We start from the raw sequence: 17847 nt of genomic DNA, 5'->3' as shown, positions 1-17847 counted from the left end.
TTGAGCCAACCCAAAGTCATGTGGTTCGAATCCACCAAGTGCTCTGAAGACAGGACAGTCCCCTCCCATGCCGTTTACTGCCTCTGAAAACCTGCTAGAGACTCAGCTATGTGTTAGTTCTGACCCAGTGGTACACAACACACGAGTTTGGATTGACTCAAAGGTGGTGAATGGTGGTGGTGGTGGTTTCAGTTTTATAATCTAAGAAGCCCGAGAGCTCCAGTGGCATAGACTGTAAGCAGTTTCACTGCTAACTGAAAACAGCACATCTCTTCTGGTTTTGAGTCCACAAGGGATCCTCGGTATCATTGTAGTCTGCAGCCTTGGAAACTGATTAGAGGGTCACTGTATGTTGGAATTGACTCAGTGGCAGACAGATAGAAAGCTAAATGGTTCCCTAGTGGTACAAAGCCTTAGTGGCTGCAAGCCAAAAGGATGGTGATTCAAATCCACCCAATAATTCCACAAAAGTATGCTTTAGCAATTTGCTTGTAGATTATAGCCAAAAAATAATTTTTTTTTCGAAGATAGTTCTACAATAAGTTGTTGTTGTATGCCGTCAAGTCAGAACTGAGCCATAGCTGGCCCGTCAGCAGGCTTTCAGAGGCAGTTAATCACATGGGAGGAGATTGCCCATCCTTCTCCTGCAGAGCAGCTGGTGGATTCAAACCATGTGCCTTTGGGATTACAGTGCAGCATCTTACCACCAGAGCTCCCTGTCAATAATAACATACTCTACTATAGTTGGAACTCATTTGTAGCTAACTCTTTAATGGGTTTCCAAGGCTATAAATCACATGGGAAGAGACAGCACATCTTTCTCCTGTGGAGCTGCTGGTGGATTGAACTGCTTACTTTTGCATTGACAGTGCAGCTCCTTACCACTAGGCCACCAAAGCTCACTAGTGTCCTGTAGGCATAGACTACAAAGGCATCATAGAATTCACTGAGCCTGTGGTACCTTTCTTTTCAAGCCCAGCCCACTAGAAGTCCTCACTGGCCTTGGGATTCAGAGTGTGTGTCTGCAGCATCAGCATCACCTGGGAGCACATTAGTGCCGCGCAGTCTCAGGCCCTGCTCCTGACCATTGTACTTTATTCACGGCGATGGTCTGTCAGTGGTCGAAGCTGTGTGTAGCTTTTCAGGTGGAACAAGATTGAGAGGAGCTTCCTAGGCAGACGAGGAAGGAAAACCTGGAAACCTACTTCCAAAAAATTTGCCAACTCAAGTACTTGGTATCGAAACCATCTAATCCACAGCTGCTCATGGGGATGGTGCAGGCGCGGCTAGCATTGCATTCTGCTGCAGGGGGTCACCAAGAGCTGGGGGCCAACTCAAGGACACTTAGCAGCTACAGCTACTGCTGCACTAAATTAGAATCTGAATTTTAATAGGATTCCTCAGGTGATTTTTATGCACATTAAAATTTGAGAAGCACTGCACCAAAAACCACAGGAAATAAAGCAGAGGTGGGGGTTGGTTGCTTTTGGTAGAGTGAAAATCAGACCATGTGAACCCAGTGGCCCAAGGACGAGGACGGAACTCTGGCATTCAGGACTTTGCAGTCTGCTGTGAACATAGCTCCTCCTTCCCGCTTTAATCTGGCTTATAAGGCAGTGTCTTCAGAATGTGAGTTTAGCGTTTAGTGAGCGTGCCTTTTTAGAAGATGTTAAAAGCCAATACAGTGCACCCCTGCGTGTTCTTCCCGAGTGTTGTTCTGAGCTGAGCCATTAGCTAATTGTCAGCATCCAGCCCACAGGCCACCAGCCAGGCACCTGGAGGCTGCTTTGAGTTCCAGGGCTTCATGAATAGGTGTGGGACCTTTGTTTTGTCCTATGCTAACTGTTCATCCACCATGCGAGCCCCACAGCAGGGCTTCATGGGCCTGGGCAAACCTTTTTGTAAGTGGGAGGCTGGGTATTTCAAGACCTGAATTTGAACAGTATGTAGCCCTCTTATATTCCTTTTAAGTCTGAGAGAGAACAACAATGACTACCTCCGCTCTCCTTTCTCTTTCCCACCATACAGCTCTCACTGGACCTTGGTGTCACAGCAGAGTAATGAGAGAGGTAGGGAGCTCTGGTGGCTTAGTGCTAAGGAGGTAAGGAATTGTGCTGCAACTCCAAAGGCATGTGGTTCAAATCTGCTTCTTGAGAGAAAGGTGGACAGTCTCCACTGTGTGATTTACTGCCTTTGAAAACCCGTTGGAGGGTCAGCTATGAGTTGATTCTGACTTGACGGCACATAACAACAAATGAGAGGGACTGGAGGAGCCACAGCATGACGGTGACCTACTTCTATCTTCCAGTTATGAGGTAGTGTAGAGAGAGGCTTATTCCAATATCCCAATGATACCAAATTAGGAGGAACCAGCTGTGGCCAAACCCAAATGAAGCTCCATTTTTGTTCTTATTTCATTCTTATTAGTTTGGCCAAGGCTGCCCTGTACTCTTCAAAGAGCTTATGGGGATGTTGAAATAACTAAGCTCTTCAAGGCTGAGAGATATGAGAAAAAAACATTTGCCAAGATACACTTTGAAGATTCGAGCTAAGTGTGTGTTCTCTGTAACTTGACCTAGCTTGTGGGGACGTTCTCAAACCCAGTTGCAGACCCATCATTACACGAGCTCAATCACTTGTGCCTTGGAGCAGGCAAACCAAGAGGTGTTTCAAATGACTCCACTAAATAGAAGATGTTTTCCTCAATCTCAGACAAATGAATGCACAGTAACTACGAAGAAGCATGCCCTAGCTGCTGCTTCCTCACATACTGAGAGCTCCTTAGAAGCAGGGAAAGCTGTTGTGTGTCTTTGGACCTAGAGAATCTAACACAAAGTTAATTTTTTTGCTAAATGATTATTGAATGGATGAACCATTACAGTATCCACTCTTAAGGCACTGTCTAAACAACCCCTCAGTTATTATGTTTTCAAACCTTTTCTTCCTTATCAATGACTAAGCACACCCTTTGGCTCCTTCATAGTTGTATATTGGCTCCACGTGTCTGTACAAGCAAGTCGCAGATGGAGGCTGCCCCCATCTAAGAGCATACCACATAATCAAGTCCATGACCGTGCATACCTGAAAACCAGTAGGCTGAGCAGGAAAAGAGATGGTGAATCCAAAGCCAGTTTCTTAGAGGGAATAATTGTGTAATGTGTGAGGTTTGGAAGACGTGTTCCCAACTTCTTAAGCAGGGGTATTCCTGTTCTTTTTAGGTCAGAGTCTATGATCTCTCCAAGTATGAGCACGGAGCAGATGATGTGCTGATCTTGGCCACTGATGGACTCTGGGATGTTTTGTCAAATGAAGAAGTGGCAGAAGCAATCACACAGTTTCTTCCTAACTGTGACCCAGATGATCCTCACAGGTTTGTGCATCACTCTGATTGTAAGGTCTTCAGTCTTGCATGATGTGACTGAAAGGAATGATAATCGTGCTGTTTTAATCTTTAATGATTTCTAGGAGAGGCTGATGCAAATGAGATGGGACCCAAACTGCAGAAGGACACTCTTTTCTTGTTATAGGTGCTTTCTGGGCCAAATAAAAATCCCAGACAAATGCATGCAGAGTAAGTGTCACCTAAATATAAGTGGTAAAAAGTTTTGTTAGATATTTCAGCAGCATAGCTTTCTCATATTCTTACTCCATAGCCTCCAAAGTAAGAATAATATGCTCTCTGACCCTTCAGATAAAAATTATGTAGATGCTCTTCGATGACTTCTATCCATTGGAGAAATACTTTGAGAAACATTGGGGGGAAATAGAAAGATGAGCATAAGCATCCCTTTCTAATGGAGTCACAATGTAAATATCCTTAACAGCCCTGGTTGACTCATAAAAGCAAGCAAAAGGCCCACCTGTAAGAGGAAGAGCTCTAACTCGGAGCGCAAGGAAACAAGGCACCATTACTGAACGCCAGCAGAAGCCACAGGAAACAGAGTTTGACCTCTAAATCCTTCATGATTTGAAGCGTTGTTTTCATCAAGTCAGAACCAACTCATGCCCGTCCAGGTTTTCAGAGACAGTAAATTGCAGAGGAAGAGATTGTCCATTTTTCTCCCTGGAGCAGCTGGGACATCACAACTCCTGACCACGGCGCCACTAGAGCGCCCTCATTATTAAAGCCAACAGACAAAACTCTATAACATGTTTCAGAAAGCATTTTTAGAAGCATTGAAAATAAGAGAAGAAAACATAAAAATGACTAAGATAGTTTTGGGGGTGTTTTTTTAAAAAAATAAAGCAATGGAACTTTACGAGATGAAGACTCTACAAATTGGAATTAGATGTTCAATGATGTAAGCAGATTAGAGACAGCTGAAAAGAACATTGGTGAACTGGAAAATTGATTTGAATAAGTAATTCAGAGTGTGGCTCAGAGGGACAAAAGGAAAGGAAATGGTTATTGAAATCGTGGTAGAAATTTACAGGCCAGAAACTCTAGCAGTCTTAAGTGTGAAATCTATAGACCAGGTGGTAGATTGGAACCTGAAAGAGTGTTAGAGGCTTGAGGCAGAATTCCACCCCCCTTTGGGAAACTTCAGCTTCTGCTCACAAGGTCTTCATCTGATTGGAAGAGGCTTTACCCACATTACGAAAGACAATCTGATATACTTGAAGTCAACTAATTGTATATGTAAATCACATTTGAATACCTTCATAGCAAAAGCTAGTTATTTGGCAAACTTGATGCCATAGCCTAGCCAGATTGATCAAATTAATCGTAACATGGCTAACCCACATTGTTTATCTGGTTCTGCCTATGTTAGCCACATAAATATGTACAGAATAATTATTGTCACTTTAATGTGCTTGGGAGGCAAAGACGAAAAGAGCTGTCTGTCTACAGACTGTATTCTTTTCCTGTATCCAGGCTACTAGTAAACTGTTTTACATTGTTCAATTTATGGGCCTTATGTACATAATAGTATCCGATTTAAGAGCAGAATCAACCCAGCTGAAGTAGTGGAGCTCTGGGGGCCTGGTCTGTAGGGACTCCAGAAGTCCCACTCTACCACCAGCTCCAGGGGACAAAGATGGGTGTTCTCTTCCTGTGTGATTCCCAGCCCCCCAAAAACCATCTAGAGGGGTCAGTTTTGACTTAATGGCTGGCAATTGTTTGTTTCTTAAAGTAGCAGCTAAATCTACACTTGGACCAGGAAGCAGTGGTCAGAATAGAGCAAGGAAGCCCTGCATGATTCAGGATCAGGAAAGATGTGCATCAGGGATTCATCCTGCCTCCATACCTTTTCAACCTATATGCAGAACAGATTGCTCGGGAGGCTGAATTTGATGGGGAGGGATGTGTCATCAGGATTGGAGGAAGAATCATCCACAGACTACATTATGCAGATGACACAACCTTGCTTGCTGAAACTGAGGAGAACAAGAGGAGTGTGCTGCAGAAGGTCAAGGACTGCAGTCTTCAACATGGATTGAAGCTCAACATCAAGAAAACAAAGATTCTCACCACTGGGCCAATTGGCAGCTTCACGATAGACAGAGAAGATATTGAGATTATTAACAAAAACTTCAGCTTGCTTGGTTCCACAGTCAACACTCTTGGCACCAGCAGTCAGGAAATCAAAACATTAATTAATTGCAGTGTGGAAAGTCTGCTGTAAGGGACCTCTCTAGAGTACTGAAGAGCAATGATGTCAATCTGTAGACTAAGGTGCGCCTGTTACTGGCCAGGGTCTTCACAATTACTTGCTACACATAAAAATCCTGGACAGTGACTAAGGATGAGAGAAGAAGAATCAGTGCCTTTGAGTTGTGGTGCTGGAGAAGAGTTTTGAGCATACCATGAACTGCCAACAGAACAAACAGGTCAGTCCGGGAGAGAGGGAAACCAAGCTGCTCCCTGGAGGCAAGGATTGAAGTTCCGTCTCGCATACTTTGGGCACGTGGCCAGGAAGGAGCAGTCCTTGGAGAATAACATCATCATTAGAAGTATGGAGGGACAGCAAAGGAAAGAGAGACCCAGGATGAGATGGATTGACTGAGTGGCTGGAGAAATGGGATTAGGTCTGTTGGAGACAATGAAATTGGCTCAGGATAGGGCAGGGTTCAGAACCGTTATGCATAGGGTCACTATGAGTTGAAGGCAACTCGACAGCACGTAACACACATACACACAAAGAAGAGAAAAAGATAACAGAATAGAGGATAAATTTAATGAAGATAAATAACAAGGCTAAAATGTAATTCTTTAAGGCAACCAGCAAAGTAGATCATTTTCTTATAAGATTAATGAAAAGTAAAAAAAAAAAAAATTCATGAAAAGTAAAATGAGGTAAATACAATTAGAAATGAAAAACGATACTAGCATAGTTGATGCAACAATTAAAATAGCATAAGAGGCTATTAGGAATATGTACATATGCTTAAATAGGAAAAGTCAACATTGTGAGAATAGTATGTCTCTAAATTAATCTACAATGTCAGTGAATTATTCTGTTGATATAAAAATTTCACCTGACATTTTTTATGCAACTCTAAAAGCTGATTCTAAAATATATATGGAAGAAGAATGAAACATTTCTGAAAAATGGAGGCAGGATGTTTGGAAGATTTTGTGCTTGATGGTAGGACAATGCCAGAATTAAAACCATGTTGGAAAAAGAGAAATTTACTTCTTACTCAAAATAAAGTCTATTAAATAAAGGTTCTGATATAAAAGGCAGAAGTACATGTAACTTTCAAAAAAAGGAAACTACCTTCATGATTCTGGACTAGGAAGGAATTTCTTCCTCAATAAAGCACAGAATGTACGTACAATGAAAGTAAGTTTGATACATTTAAATGCACTTAAATGTGAACTTTGGCTCTTCAAGAAGCACCTTCACAACACAAAAAAGGCACTGTGAACTTGAAGAATAGAAATGCACACTGAAGAATAGATATGCACATTTTATAAGAGAAAGGATTCTTACCAATAATCTGTAAGAAATTACCAAAAATAAGGAAAACTGAATCCGGCAAAAAAAAAGAAAAAATTAGTAAGGAGCATATAGTCATCACGCAGAAAAAAAATATAGAAATTCTTTTTAAAACTCCATCTCAATGATAGGAGAATCACAGAGAGAAAACACTCTGAACTATGGTTACTCGCCAAACTGGTAACATATAAAAAGTCTGATAATTTCAAGAATTAACAAGGATGTGGAACAGCTTGAACTGTCCCATTTGGCACACAGGTTTGTGAATTTGTAGAATCGCTTTGGAAGACAGCTTCGCCTACCTCATGAAGTTAATCATAAACATGTCCTATAACCCGGCAGTTGTATCCCTGCAAATGTACCTTAATTTATGGAATGAATTGTGGCTAGCCTAAAGTATCCATTGAATTCCTGGCCCTCGTGCCTGTAAATGAGGTTTTGTTTCTAAATAAAGTTTTTATCTTCTTATGTTATTAAGAATATAACAGGGAAGGACGAATCTTAAACCTAATCATCTCTGAGTTATAATAAGAGCAGAACCAACAAGGGACACACATAGGGAGGACAGATGCGAAGGTCCACCAGTACTCACAAAATCACTGCCAGAAACTGAAGAGTCAGTGATGGCAGGACCTCAGTTTGATCTTTTAGGCTTTAGAACTATGAGAACACAAAATTCTGTTTTTAATGCCACCCCCTTACTGAATTCCTGTTATGTCAGCTGTAGGTAACTGAGATTCCTAGAATAATGATTCTGAAAGAATGGTATGGTTGTCAGCCCTGAAGTTGTCACTATCACCTTGTTAGGAATGCAAATTAAGAGATGCAGGATGGATAAGGACTAGAATACAACAATAAGGAGGAATGAGCCAAAAACAGAGCTCGTTAGCAAGAAGGACCCCGAGAACATAATATTGAGTTTAATAGGCAAGTCCCAGAAGAAACATATACAGTGATTCTCCTGAGTTCAAGTGTAAAACTAATGTACTGTTTAGGGATCTAGACATAAAAGGGTATATAAATAAAAAGAAAAGAGTAAGAATTAAGATGAAATTGAGTATCCTTTTTTTTTCCTTGGGAGAGTAAATGACAAGAACTAAGGAATAGGTGCTAAAGGGTCCTCAGTGGGCATCTTAGGTGCTTACCAGTATTTTCTGTTTTTTTAGCTAAGTAGCAAAGTTAAATGTTTTCACTTTTTTTGTTATGTTGTTGTTATGTACCATCAAGTCGCCTGCAACTCAGAGTGACCCTGTGTCCAACAGTTCTAAACCAAGTTCTATACTGCACCGACCTTATTGCCTCTGACACACCTAACCCCATTACCTTAGTCACTGAATCAATCCATCTCATCGATACTCTTCCTCTCTTGCCCTGTCCTTCTACCCTCCCAAGCATGTTGTCCCTCTCCAAGGACTAGTCCCTCCCTACAACATATCTAAAGTATGTCAGACAAAGCTTCAGGATCCTTGCCTCCAAGGAGCAGCCTGGTCTCACCCTCTCTAGGATGAACCTGTTTGTTCTCCTAGCAGTCCATGGTATATTCAATACTCTTCTCCAGCACCACAGCTCAAAGACATCAATTCTCCTTCTATCATCCCTAGTCATTGTCCATCTCTCTGATGCATAGCAAGCAGTTGCAAAGACCATGGCCTGGATCAGGCGCACTTTAATCTCCAGAGTGACATCGTTGCTCTTTAGTACTTTGGAGCCATCTCTGACAGCTGACTTTTCCAATGCAATTTGTCTTTTAATTCCCTGCTGCTGTTAACAATACTGTTGATTGTGGAGCTAACCAAACTGAACCATTAACAATCTCAATCTCTTCATCATCTATCATGATGCTGCCAATCATCCCAGTGGTGAAAATCTTTGTTTTCTTGATATTGAGCTTTAATGCACATTGAAGGCTATAGTCCTTGACCTTCTGCAGGAAGCTCTTGAAGTCCTCAGTTTTAGCAAGCAGGGTCATGTCATGTGCATAATGCAGATTGTTGATGAGTCTTCCTCCAATCCTGATGCCACATTTCTCCTTATTGAGCCTAGCCCTCTGGATAATCTGTTTGCATAGAGATTGAAAAGGTATGGAGATAGGACACATCCCTGGAGTACATCCTTTCCAATTTTGAACCATGCAGTGTTTTCTTGCTCTGTTCTGACAGCTACCTCCTGGTCCAAGTATAGGTTTCGCATAAGCACAGTCAAGGGTTCTGAGATTCCATTCTTCTCAGAGTCAGCCACAGTTTGTTGTGATCCACACAGTCAAACGCCATTGCATAATCAATGAAACACAGATAGACATTGCTGTAGAATTCTCTGCCTTCAGCTACGATCCATCTAACATTGGCTATAGTACCTAGTACCATGGCCTCTTCTAAACCCAGCCTGCTCTTCAGGCAGTTCTCTGTTGATGTGCTGTTTTCCAGTCATTTTTGGATAATTTTCAGCAGAATCTTTTGTTATCCATATGTCTATTTATTTGTATATACAAAAGACAGTTTAGTCTAGTGATTATTCCTGTGTTGTGTGCCGTTGAGTAAGAGCCGACTCCAATGAGTTTTCAAGGCTGTTCATCGCTGGGGAGGTTATCACCCGTTCTTCTCCGGCGGAGCATCTGGTGGATTCAAACTGAGTGCCTTTGGTGTTGCCGCGCAGCCTCTTGCCACTAGGCCCGAGCTCTCTAGGCTGGTTATTAAGAACTTTGAATGTTTGATGACTTAGTAGGTAAAGGAACTGTGCCATCCACCCAAGTGCAGGCAGTTCACGTCCACCAGCTACTCTTGGGGAAAAAGATGGTCAGTCTCCTCCTGTATGATTTTGTTGTTGTTGTTAGGTGCCATCAAGTCGAGTACAACTCCTAGCGACCCTGTCAACAAAAGATGTGAACCCTGTTCTATCCTACACCATCCTCACACTTCCTGACACACAAGAGCCCATTGTAGCAGTCACCATGTCAATCCACCTGGTTGAAGGTCTTCCTCTCCGTCGCTGACCGTCCACCTTTCCCAGCATCATGATTGATTTACAGCCTCTGAAAACCCATTGCGGAGTCAGTTATGAGTCAGTTCTGACTTGATGGCACTTAAAAAATATCCTGTGTTCAAATTCTGGCACTGCCACTTTGTTCTTGTGATGTTGAAGAAGTTTCTGTGCCCTTAGAATCTTCATCTGTTGAATAGAAATTCCAGAAGTACCAACATCTAAAGTGAAGTGGCAGGCTTATAGTGAGCACTACTGGAAGAGTTTGTTATTGCTGTATGTTGTATAAGTTTAGACACACAAAAAAAGTATTCTTTTAAAGAGGAAAAAAAATAGAGATGTAACATTCCTCTCTTCCAAGGACTGTTTGATGTAATTTTGTTTAGGTACAGGGGAATTGATTCTTCTATTTGAATTCAAGTTTGAGTTTTTCATTTAGTTTGCGCTTTATAATCTTGTGAGTGACAACATTCTCATGTGGATTTTCTCAACTCTTGTTTTTATAAAGCTTTGCATAGTTAACTGCTAAGAGGTAAAGGATTTTGTTTTGGATTTTTCTCCCCAGTACCTCCAACATGGCCAGGCCTTGCCACTCTCTATCTGTGGCAACAAATCTGTCCTCCAAGAAGCAGAAGCCCATGGTAGTGTTGTCACCGAGCAGGGTCACAAAGGTCGAGCAGGCTCTTAGGGTCAGAACTGTTATCCACAGAGGCAGGGAAATCTAAGGTCTCTGAGAAACATGTTGTCGTTGTTATGTGCCGTCAAGTCACTTGTGACTCATAGCGACCCTATGTACAACAGCCCTAAACTCTGCTCTGTCCTGTGCCAATCACACTGTCTCTGACACTCCGATCCCAATTTCCCCAGTCACTGAGTCAGTCCACCACATAGAGGGTCTTCCCCTCCTGCACTGTCCCTCCACCCTACCAAGCATGATGTCCCTCTCCAAGGACCGGTCTCTCCTTACAATATTTTAGACAGAGCCTCAGAATCCTTGCCTCCAAGAAGCCACCCGGTTTAACCCTTTCCAGGATGAATCTGTTTATTTTCTTAGCAGTCCATGGTACCCTCAATACTCTTCTCCAGCACCACAACTCAAAGGCATCAATTCTCCTTCTATCCTCTTTAGTCATTGTCCAACTCTCTGATGCATACCAAGTGATTGCAAAGACCATGGCCTATATCAGACGCACCTTAGTCTCCAGAGAGACACCATTGCTCTTCAGTACTTTGGAGAGGTCCCTAGGGCTGGAAATAAAAATGTTTCAGTGTGCCTTTCAGGAAAGATGTCAAACTGTATCTTAGAAAGAATCCTAGAAGAATGAGTAGAAGGGAAAGCTGTAAGATAAACACAGTTTTACTGATAGGATGTAGAATTTTTCAGGCTGAAGATCAGAAAATTAAGTTTATGACTTATTTTTAAAATCTGAAGAGATAAATTAGGAACAAGTGTTTCCTTTGAGGAGTAAATCTCATTCACATTCATTCCGCCAGGAATATTGTTAAAGACCTGTTTGATGGGCCAAGTCCTATGGCATTGAGGAAGAATCCATGAAGGAAACAGTCCTAGTTCCTACCGTCTTGGAGTTTAGAGTCTAGAGTTTAATTGTCAGCAAGAAGTTACAGTATGCAGGTGGTGATGTATGTCATAGAGATGGAAATGACTCATTATTGACCCTCCAGTGAGTTTTTATAAGAAGTAAATCACAGAGGGGATTATATACCTTTACCTCACAGAGCAGCTGGTGGATTTGAACCACTTGCCTTTGTACAGAAGGAATGTTGTTGTAGTTGTTGAAGGCTATTGAGTAGAATATGACTCATAACAACCCTAAGAAAAACAGCTCTGAACCTTGCCCTATCCCAAGCCAATCTCACCATCTCTGATATACCTGACGCCATTGCCAAAGTCACTGTGCCAGTTCATCTCATCAAGGGTCTTTCTTTCTTGCACTGACCCTCTACTCTTCCAAGCATGATGTCCTTTCCAAGGACTGACCCCTCCTGAAAAAATGCCCAAGATATGTTCAGTACTCTTCTCTAGCACGATAGCTCAAAGGCATCTATTCTTCTGTCAGCATTAGTCATTGTCTAGCTCTCAAATGCACAGCAAGCAATTGAGAAGACCATGCTTGAGATCAGGTGCACCTTAGTCTTTAGACTGACATCCTTGCTCTTTAGCACTCTGGAGAGGTACTTAACAGCAGATTTTCACAATGTAAATTGTCTTTATTTTCTGACAGCTGATGCCAATTTATTGATTGTGGATGCAAGCAAAGTGAAATCATTAACAAATGCAATGTTTATCTGTCATGATTCTACCTATTGGCCCAGTAGTGTGGATTTTTATTTTCTTGATGTTGAGATGCAGTCAATATTGAAGGCTGAAGTCCTTGATCTTCTATAGCAAACACTTTAAGTCCTCCTCAGTTTCAGCAAGCAAAATTACTTCATCTGCATGATGCAAGTTGTTGATGAGTCTTCCTCCAATCCCACTGCCACATTCTTCATAAAGTTCAGCTTCTTGAATGATCTGTTCAAAATATAGACTGAAAAGGTATGGAGAAAGGATACACCCGCAGTGCACTGTTTTCTTTACTCTGAACCATGTTGTGTTCCCGTGCTCTCAGTAAACCTCAAATATGACCCTACCAGACTTTATTCTGAGCATCCTCTCCAAATTGCACAAGATATTGAGACCTCAAAAGAGAACTTCACTTGAATTACATGAGGAAGCAGGAGTGTGCAGTCCAACCTCCTTGACCTCTAACAACCCCATTCTGGAATGCCAGCTTGGTTTATTTCCTATGAACGGTTCATTTAATGACCCCACAAAGGATTTGCAGAACTGCCACTTCTGTTCCACTGCAAAGCAGTCTCCAATAAAGAGAAAGGAAAGAAAAGAAACCCACCAAACTCATATTTTGGTTTATCCACAAGCCTCTTTTTAATTTTCTGGTTCCTTTGTCAAGACAGTTCAAAGGAGCAAAAGAACTTACTAAGACACACTGTGGTCAAGAAGATGAGCCAAGCTCATTTTTCACTCCATCTCTGCCTCCGAGGATGGTGTGAGGTCAGAACAGCATGTTTTTATGCTAATCATCTCTTTGCTCACAGTGCACTCCGCAAGGGGAAGGATGTCATCAGATTAATATGGCGCTGCCAATTGGTTGAAAATGGCTGTCACTAAAGAAGAGGAAAAAGAAAGAAACCCTGCACTCAACAAAACAAAAGCCAAATAACCAAACAACAAAAATGCAAAACTCCCGTCTGTCACAGAGCTGCTTCCCTGTCTCTTCTGGTCCTCAGCTTTTCCTAGACACAAACATGCAAACCCTGCAAAACTCACACTGAAACAGGATCATTCAAAATCTCAACTGGAAACAAAAACAACACGTTTTGCTGTTCCTCTCACTTTGCTTTGTTCCATTTCTTTCTTCAGGCTGCCCACTCTGGGGAGTCTATCTTTCCCATTTTGGTTCAGGCAGTAATGCTGACATCATTTGTTTAGCCCCCTCCGACTTGGACCCAAGAGCCCTCCACTCCCTATATACCCTGCTCACTTTTCTCTTTCATGATAAAACAGGTAGTCTTGGGCTACAGATAGGCTGAAATAAACCTTTCTGGCCTAATAGACCTTCTAGAATTATGGAAATTATAATATGGGTTCAAATTCTTAGGGATATTCTATTTTGTACAATAAGACCAGGACAACTCCTAGTTAGGAGGGCAATAAATGCCTATGTGTCCGCTCTCTTCAGACCTTCTGGGGCTGCCTTCCCCAGAAGATGAGCAGGGACAAGCAGCAGAGGCTTTTACTAAATCCTCCCCCTGGCTCTTGGGACCAACCTCTGTGTCCCTGGGCCTCCCAGAGCAACATGCTGAGATGGGGTTGGGCAAAGTACAGACAGATATGTATGTGCAAATATGCCATACACATGGGAGAGAACAGCATTTTACATACTTCCTAAATCATGAGTTTGAAAGGAATTCCATTTCTTTGATTTCACAATATGGCTTGAATTACTAAGGAGCACATGAAGCAGAGAAATAACCCATATCTCAATGTTTTTCACCATCAGATTGTGCAGAATGTTTCCTGATTATGGGTCATAATGAACAAATGACACAGGTTCCATATCATTGCCACAGACTTCCTTTCACACAATTCATTTTCACATTTATATTAATGTGAATTCCGAAGGCTTTGTGTGATATGGCCTCTATTTGCCTCTCACACTTCCTGTTACGAACGCCAGCCCATGCCAAGTCTGGGCTCCTTGAATGTGCCCTGCTGCTCCTCCCCTCCTCCACAGCCAGACTTAGGCTCATTTATTCTTCAGATTTAAATTGAGGCATCCTTTCATTGGAGATCTTGCACAATTTAGAGAGGATGATCACAGAAAAATCCAGAGGGATTGTATTTGAGCTAGACAATGAAAAAGGATGACAGAATTAATGCCTTTGAGCTGTGGTGTTAGAGAAGAGTACTGAACATCCCATGGACTGCCGAAAGAGCAAACAAGTATGTCTCAGAGGAAAGGCGGCCAGAATGCTCCTTGAGATGACAAAGATTCATCTCTCATACTGTTACTATTCCTTGGAGAGAGACATCACGCTTGAAGAGGTAGAGGGTCTCTGCAAAAGAGAGGCAGACTCTCAATCAGATGTGTTGACACAGTGACTGCAGCAGTGGGCTCAAGTGTGTCAGAGAGGATGCCGCAGGATAGGGTTCAGATCTGTTGTTCGCAGAGTCACTGAGTGGTACTTGACTCGATGTCACCTAACAACAAACCACCCCTCTGTACAAAAGTGTGTGGTTCAGATCCACTGCTCCTCAAGAGAAAAATGGACAGTCCTCATCCCGTGTGATTTACAGCCTCTGAAAACCCACTGGAGGCTCACCTGGGGGTCAATTTCAACTTGATGGCAGTGGGTATGTTTGAGTTTTGAGAAAGGCAGGAGGTTTCATGGTGGGTTTCCTAGGGAGAATATTCAAAAATGGTCATAAGTATATCAACACTCAAAGATGATGCTTTATGGTTTTGTCAGAAAGGAGTAAATAGTTGATATTACTGAAGGGAAAGAGAGTGGGTAAAGAAAAGAGGAACGGGCGCCAGAGAGAAGTTAACCAAACATGAACATGTGGCGTGACATCCCATCCCAAACACCCAGGCAACACTTGCACAGCCCTCCATTTCCCAGAAACTGTCTTTAGAAACAACTTCATCTTGGCCGTAATGGCCAACCCTCCCCTCTGTACCCACCACTCCTTTGCCCAAAAGTTTAGTGGCTTTCCACAGGGTATTAAATCTTTACATTACTGAAAATCCCATAGAACACGTCTCTAATGAGAGAAATCTTGATAAGTACACTTCCAAGGTCCCTCTTCACCTTCATGGTCGCAGCAGCCTAAGCAGTCATGTGCCTTCATAAGGCAGCAACTAAGTAGTGGGAGACTTATAGTAACATACCCACCAGAACTAACAGCGGCTATTCATGCAGATGTGAAATGCTAGTTTTGTTTATACTACCCTGGTGATAGGAAATTTGTGTTGGCAAAATAGACAAAAGCCCTTTAATCTTTTCCCAAGTTAGCCGAACTTACTTCTAGCAGTGTCATATGGTTTTCAAAGTCTATACCTCAAATGCAAAAAGGAAGGAGGCCTGTAACCCCTGCCACATTAATTACGGGTTTTACGAACAGATCTGTGAGTGTTTGATTTGGTATTTGAACAGGAGGTAATGTGTGCTGCTTCTGTGATGGTTTGCATATTCAGGTGCATAGAAAGTGGTGAGCCAGGCTGAGTTCCCCTGCCAGGCCCTCGTCTGACGGCCCAGCCACGAAGCAGAGCCACAGTAGCCACTTAGTCATAACATCACGGCATTTTACTTATTTTTAAATAAAATTTTATTTTCATTGTGAATGTAACAAAAGTTTATAGAGAAGCTAGATTTTTCATTCATTCATTCATTCATTGTTACATATTTTATGCCCTCTTCCTCCCTTCCCCAGTTCACTTTTTAAAAATATTCATTCATTTTGCACAATTACGTACCCTCCCCCACTCCTCCGAGTCCTCTTTTCAATGATGTGCCATTATTTAAAGGGCTTACCAGGGAATACTGAATTACTGATTTGGGGGATTAAAATTAAAATACTAACTACAGAGCTCTTGTGGCCTAGTGGATAAGGAGTTCCACTGCCAAGTCAAAGGCAGGCAGTTTGAATCCACCGGTCACTCTGAGCGAGAGAGATAAGCAATTTACAACCTCTTGTGCAATTTACAGCCTCTGAAAACCCATTGGAGGGTCAGCTATGAGTCAATTCTTACTCCACAGCAATGAGTGAGTTAGAGGGCCACTGAAGAGCTTTAAGTAGGGGAGTGACATGATCACATTTATTAGGGAGCTCTTGTGGCCTAGTGGCAAGAAGCTGTATTGCAATCCCAGAGGCGCACGGTTCGAATCCACCAGATGCTCTGCCGGGGAAGGAGGGACAATCTCCTCCTGTACCAGTCAGATCTGATTTGATGGTACACACACACACAAATAATAAGAATAAAAAAAATTAAAAAAATACTGATTACAAAAACACACCAACCTCAAGGTGCCCTTGGCAGGGTGTGGGTGCAGAGGAGATGGACGAGTCCTGATGGGGTTCTCTGACCATCCTGTGGAGGTGGTGCTCTCCCTAATCTTGTACCTGCTGACCTACAGGTGACAGTATCTCAGGGGAAGCTGCCATTCTACCCATTTCAAGAGATCCCTGAGTGGGGTGGCCAGGGCCCAGGCACTGGCGTGAGTGACCTCAAAGACTTAGGGGTACTGGGAAGTACCCCTAAGAAGTGTATCCCCTGCCAGGACAAGCTGCCCAGTTCTGAGCACAACAAAGGGCCACCTCCAAACCAACCCCCTCGCACCCTCACCGGGTCACCATAGATTCCTGCCAACTTTCCAGAGCTTGAGAGAACTCTGTCACCTCTTAAATCTCAGAGGCCTGCTCAGAATGAAGAAAAGATCCGTCCTCCTTTCCCATCACACTGCATTACTGCAGGCCATCAACAGATGGAGGCTGCCTTTTATATGCAAATATTTAGAACCCATTAATTCCCCAATTCCTGCCACCTACCCTCCCTCTTATAAGGCCCTGTCTGTACCATCCAAATGGCAAATAGGAGTTCCCACCCAGCTAGAACTATTAAAGACTCTTAAGACATGGTTATCCCCTGAGGCCCAAAGTGGGCCGATTTTGGACAACTCCAGTGCTGATTCAGATTCGATCATGTGGGAAACTGATTCCAGAAGAGGGTAGCTGGCATCTACACTCTGGCGGGGGACAAAGGCATTTTGGTAGCTAGTATTTACTGGTCTCTGACCATGTGCCTGGCACAGTGAAGAATGCTTTTGGGGGATGAAATAATTCATTCCTTAAGAGGAGCCTGGAGATCTGCACTATCATTATTCTAGATTTACAAGTAAGAAATGAGAGGCTCCAAGAGCTGCAGAATTTCATGAGAGCCACCCTTGTGGTCAGCGGTGAAGCCAGGATTGAAACCTAGACCTTCCACCTACGCACTCCACGCTCTCAGTGCCCCGGTGAAGAGGTGAAAGCTTGCCGAACTGCCCTCAGCTCTCCAAGGAAGAGACAGGCCAAGATTTATCTGTCTCCTCCTGCCAGACTTGAGCCAGGAGTTATGAAAACAGCCTTTGGTCTTCCCACAGTTCCTCAGTCCCTCTTCCTTTTTGTTTTGCTTGACATCCGTGCTGTCTTGTCTTTGCTCCCTCCCCCTCAGAGCCTAGGAAGCCTCTCCGCCAAGCCCTCTGAAGTTTGCCAAGTCCTTCCCTCCCCAGCAGTCATTTCTTTCAGCAGAGCTTTGCTGATCAATATTGAAGACTTCAGCTGCAAAAGAAAACTGTTCTCCAA

At 42.8% G+C, this 17847-nt stretch overlaps 1 protein-coding gene across 1 annotated transcript in view; it reads left to right on the top strand.

Moving 5' to 3' along the window:
* The window catches only part of PPM1H (protein phosphatase, Mg2+/Mn2+ dependent, 1H), a 440657-nt gene that overhangs the window by 405752 nt on the left and 17058 nt on the right, over nucleotides 1–17847 (top strand). Inside the window, exon 9 of the mRNA XM_006886046.1 lies at nucleotides 3219–3370. Coding sequence (XP_006886108.1) covers nucleotides 3219–3370 — 152 coding nt within the window. The remainder of the gene's footprint in view (nucleotides 1–3218; nucleotides 3371–17847) is intronic.

This window comes from Elephantulus edwardii, unplaced genomic scaffold (genome assembly GCF_000299155.1).
Source record: "Elephantulus edwardii isolate Elephantulus edwardi_28Jun2011 unplaced genomic scaffold, EleEdw1.0 scaffold00047, whole genome shotgun sequence".
Lineage (NCBI taxonomy): Eukaryota > Metazoa > Chordata > Mammalia > Macroscelidea > Macroscelididae > Elephantulus > Elephantulus edwardii.
Note: the sequence above shows the minus strand (reverse complement) of the source record. Positions and strands in the feature narration are given on the sequence as shown.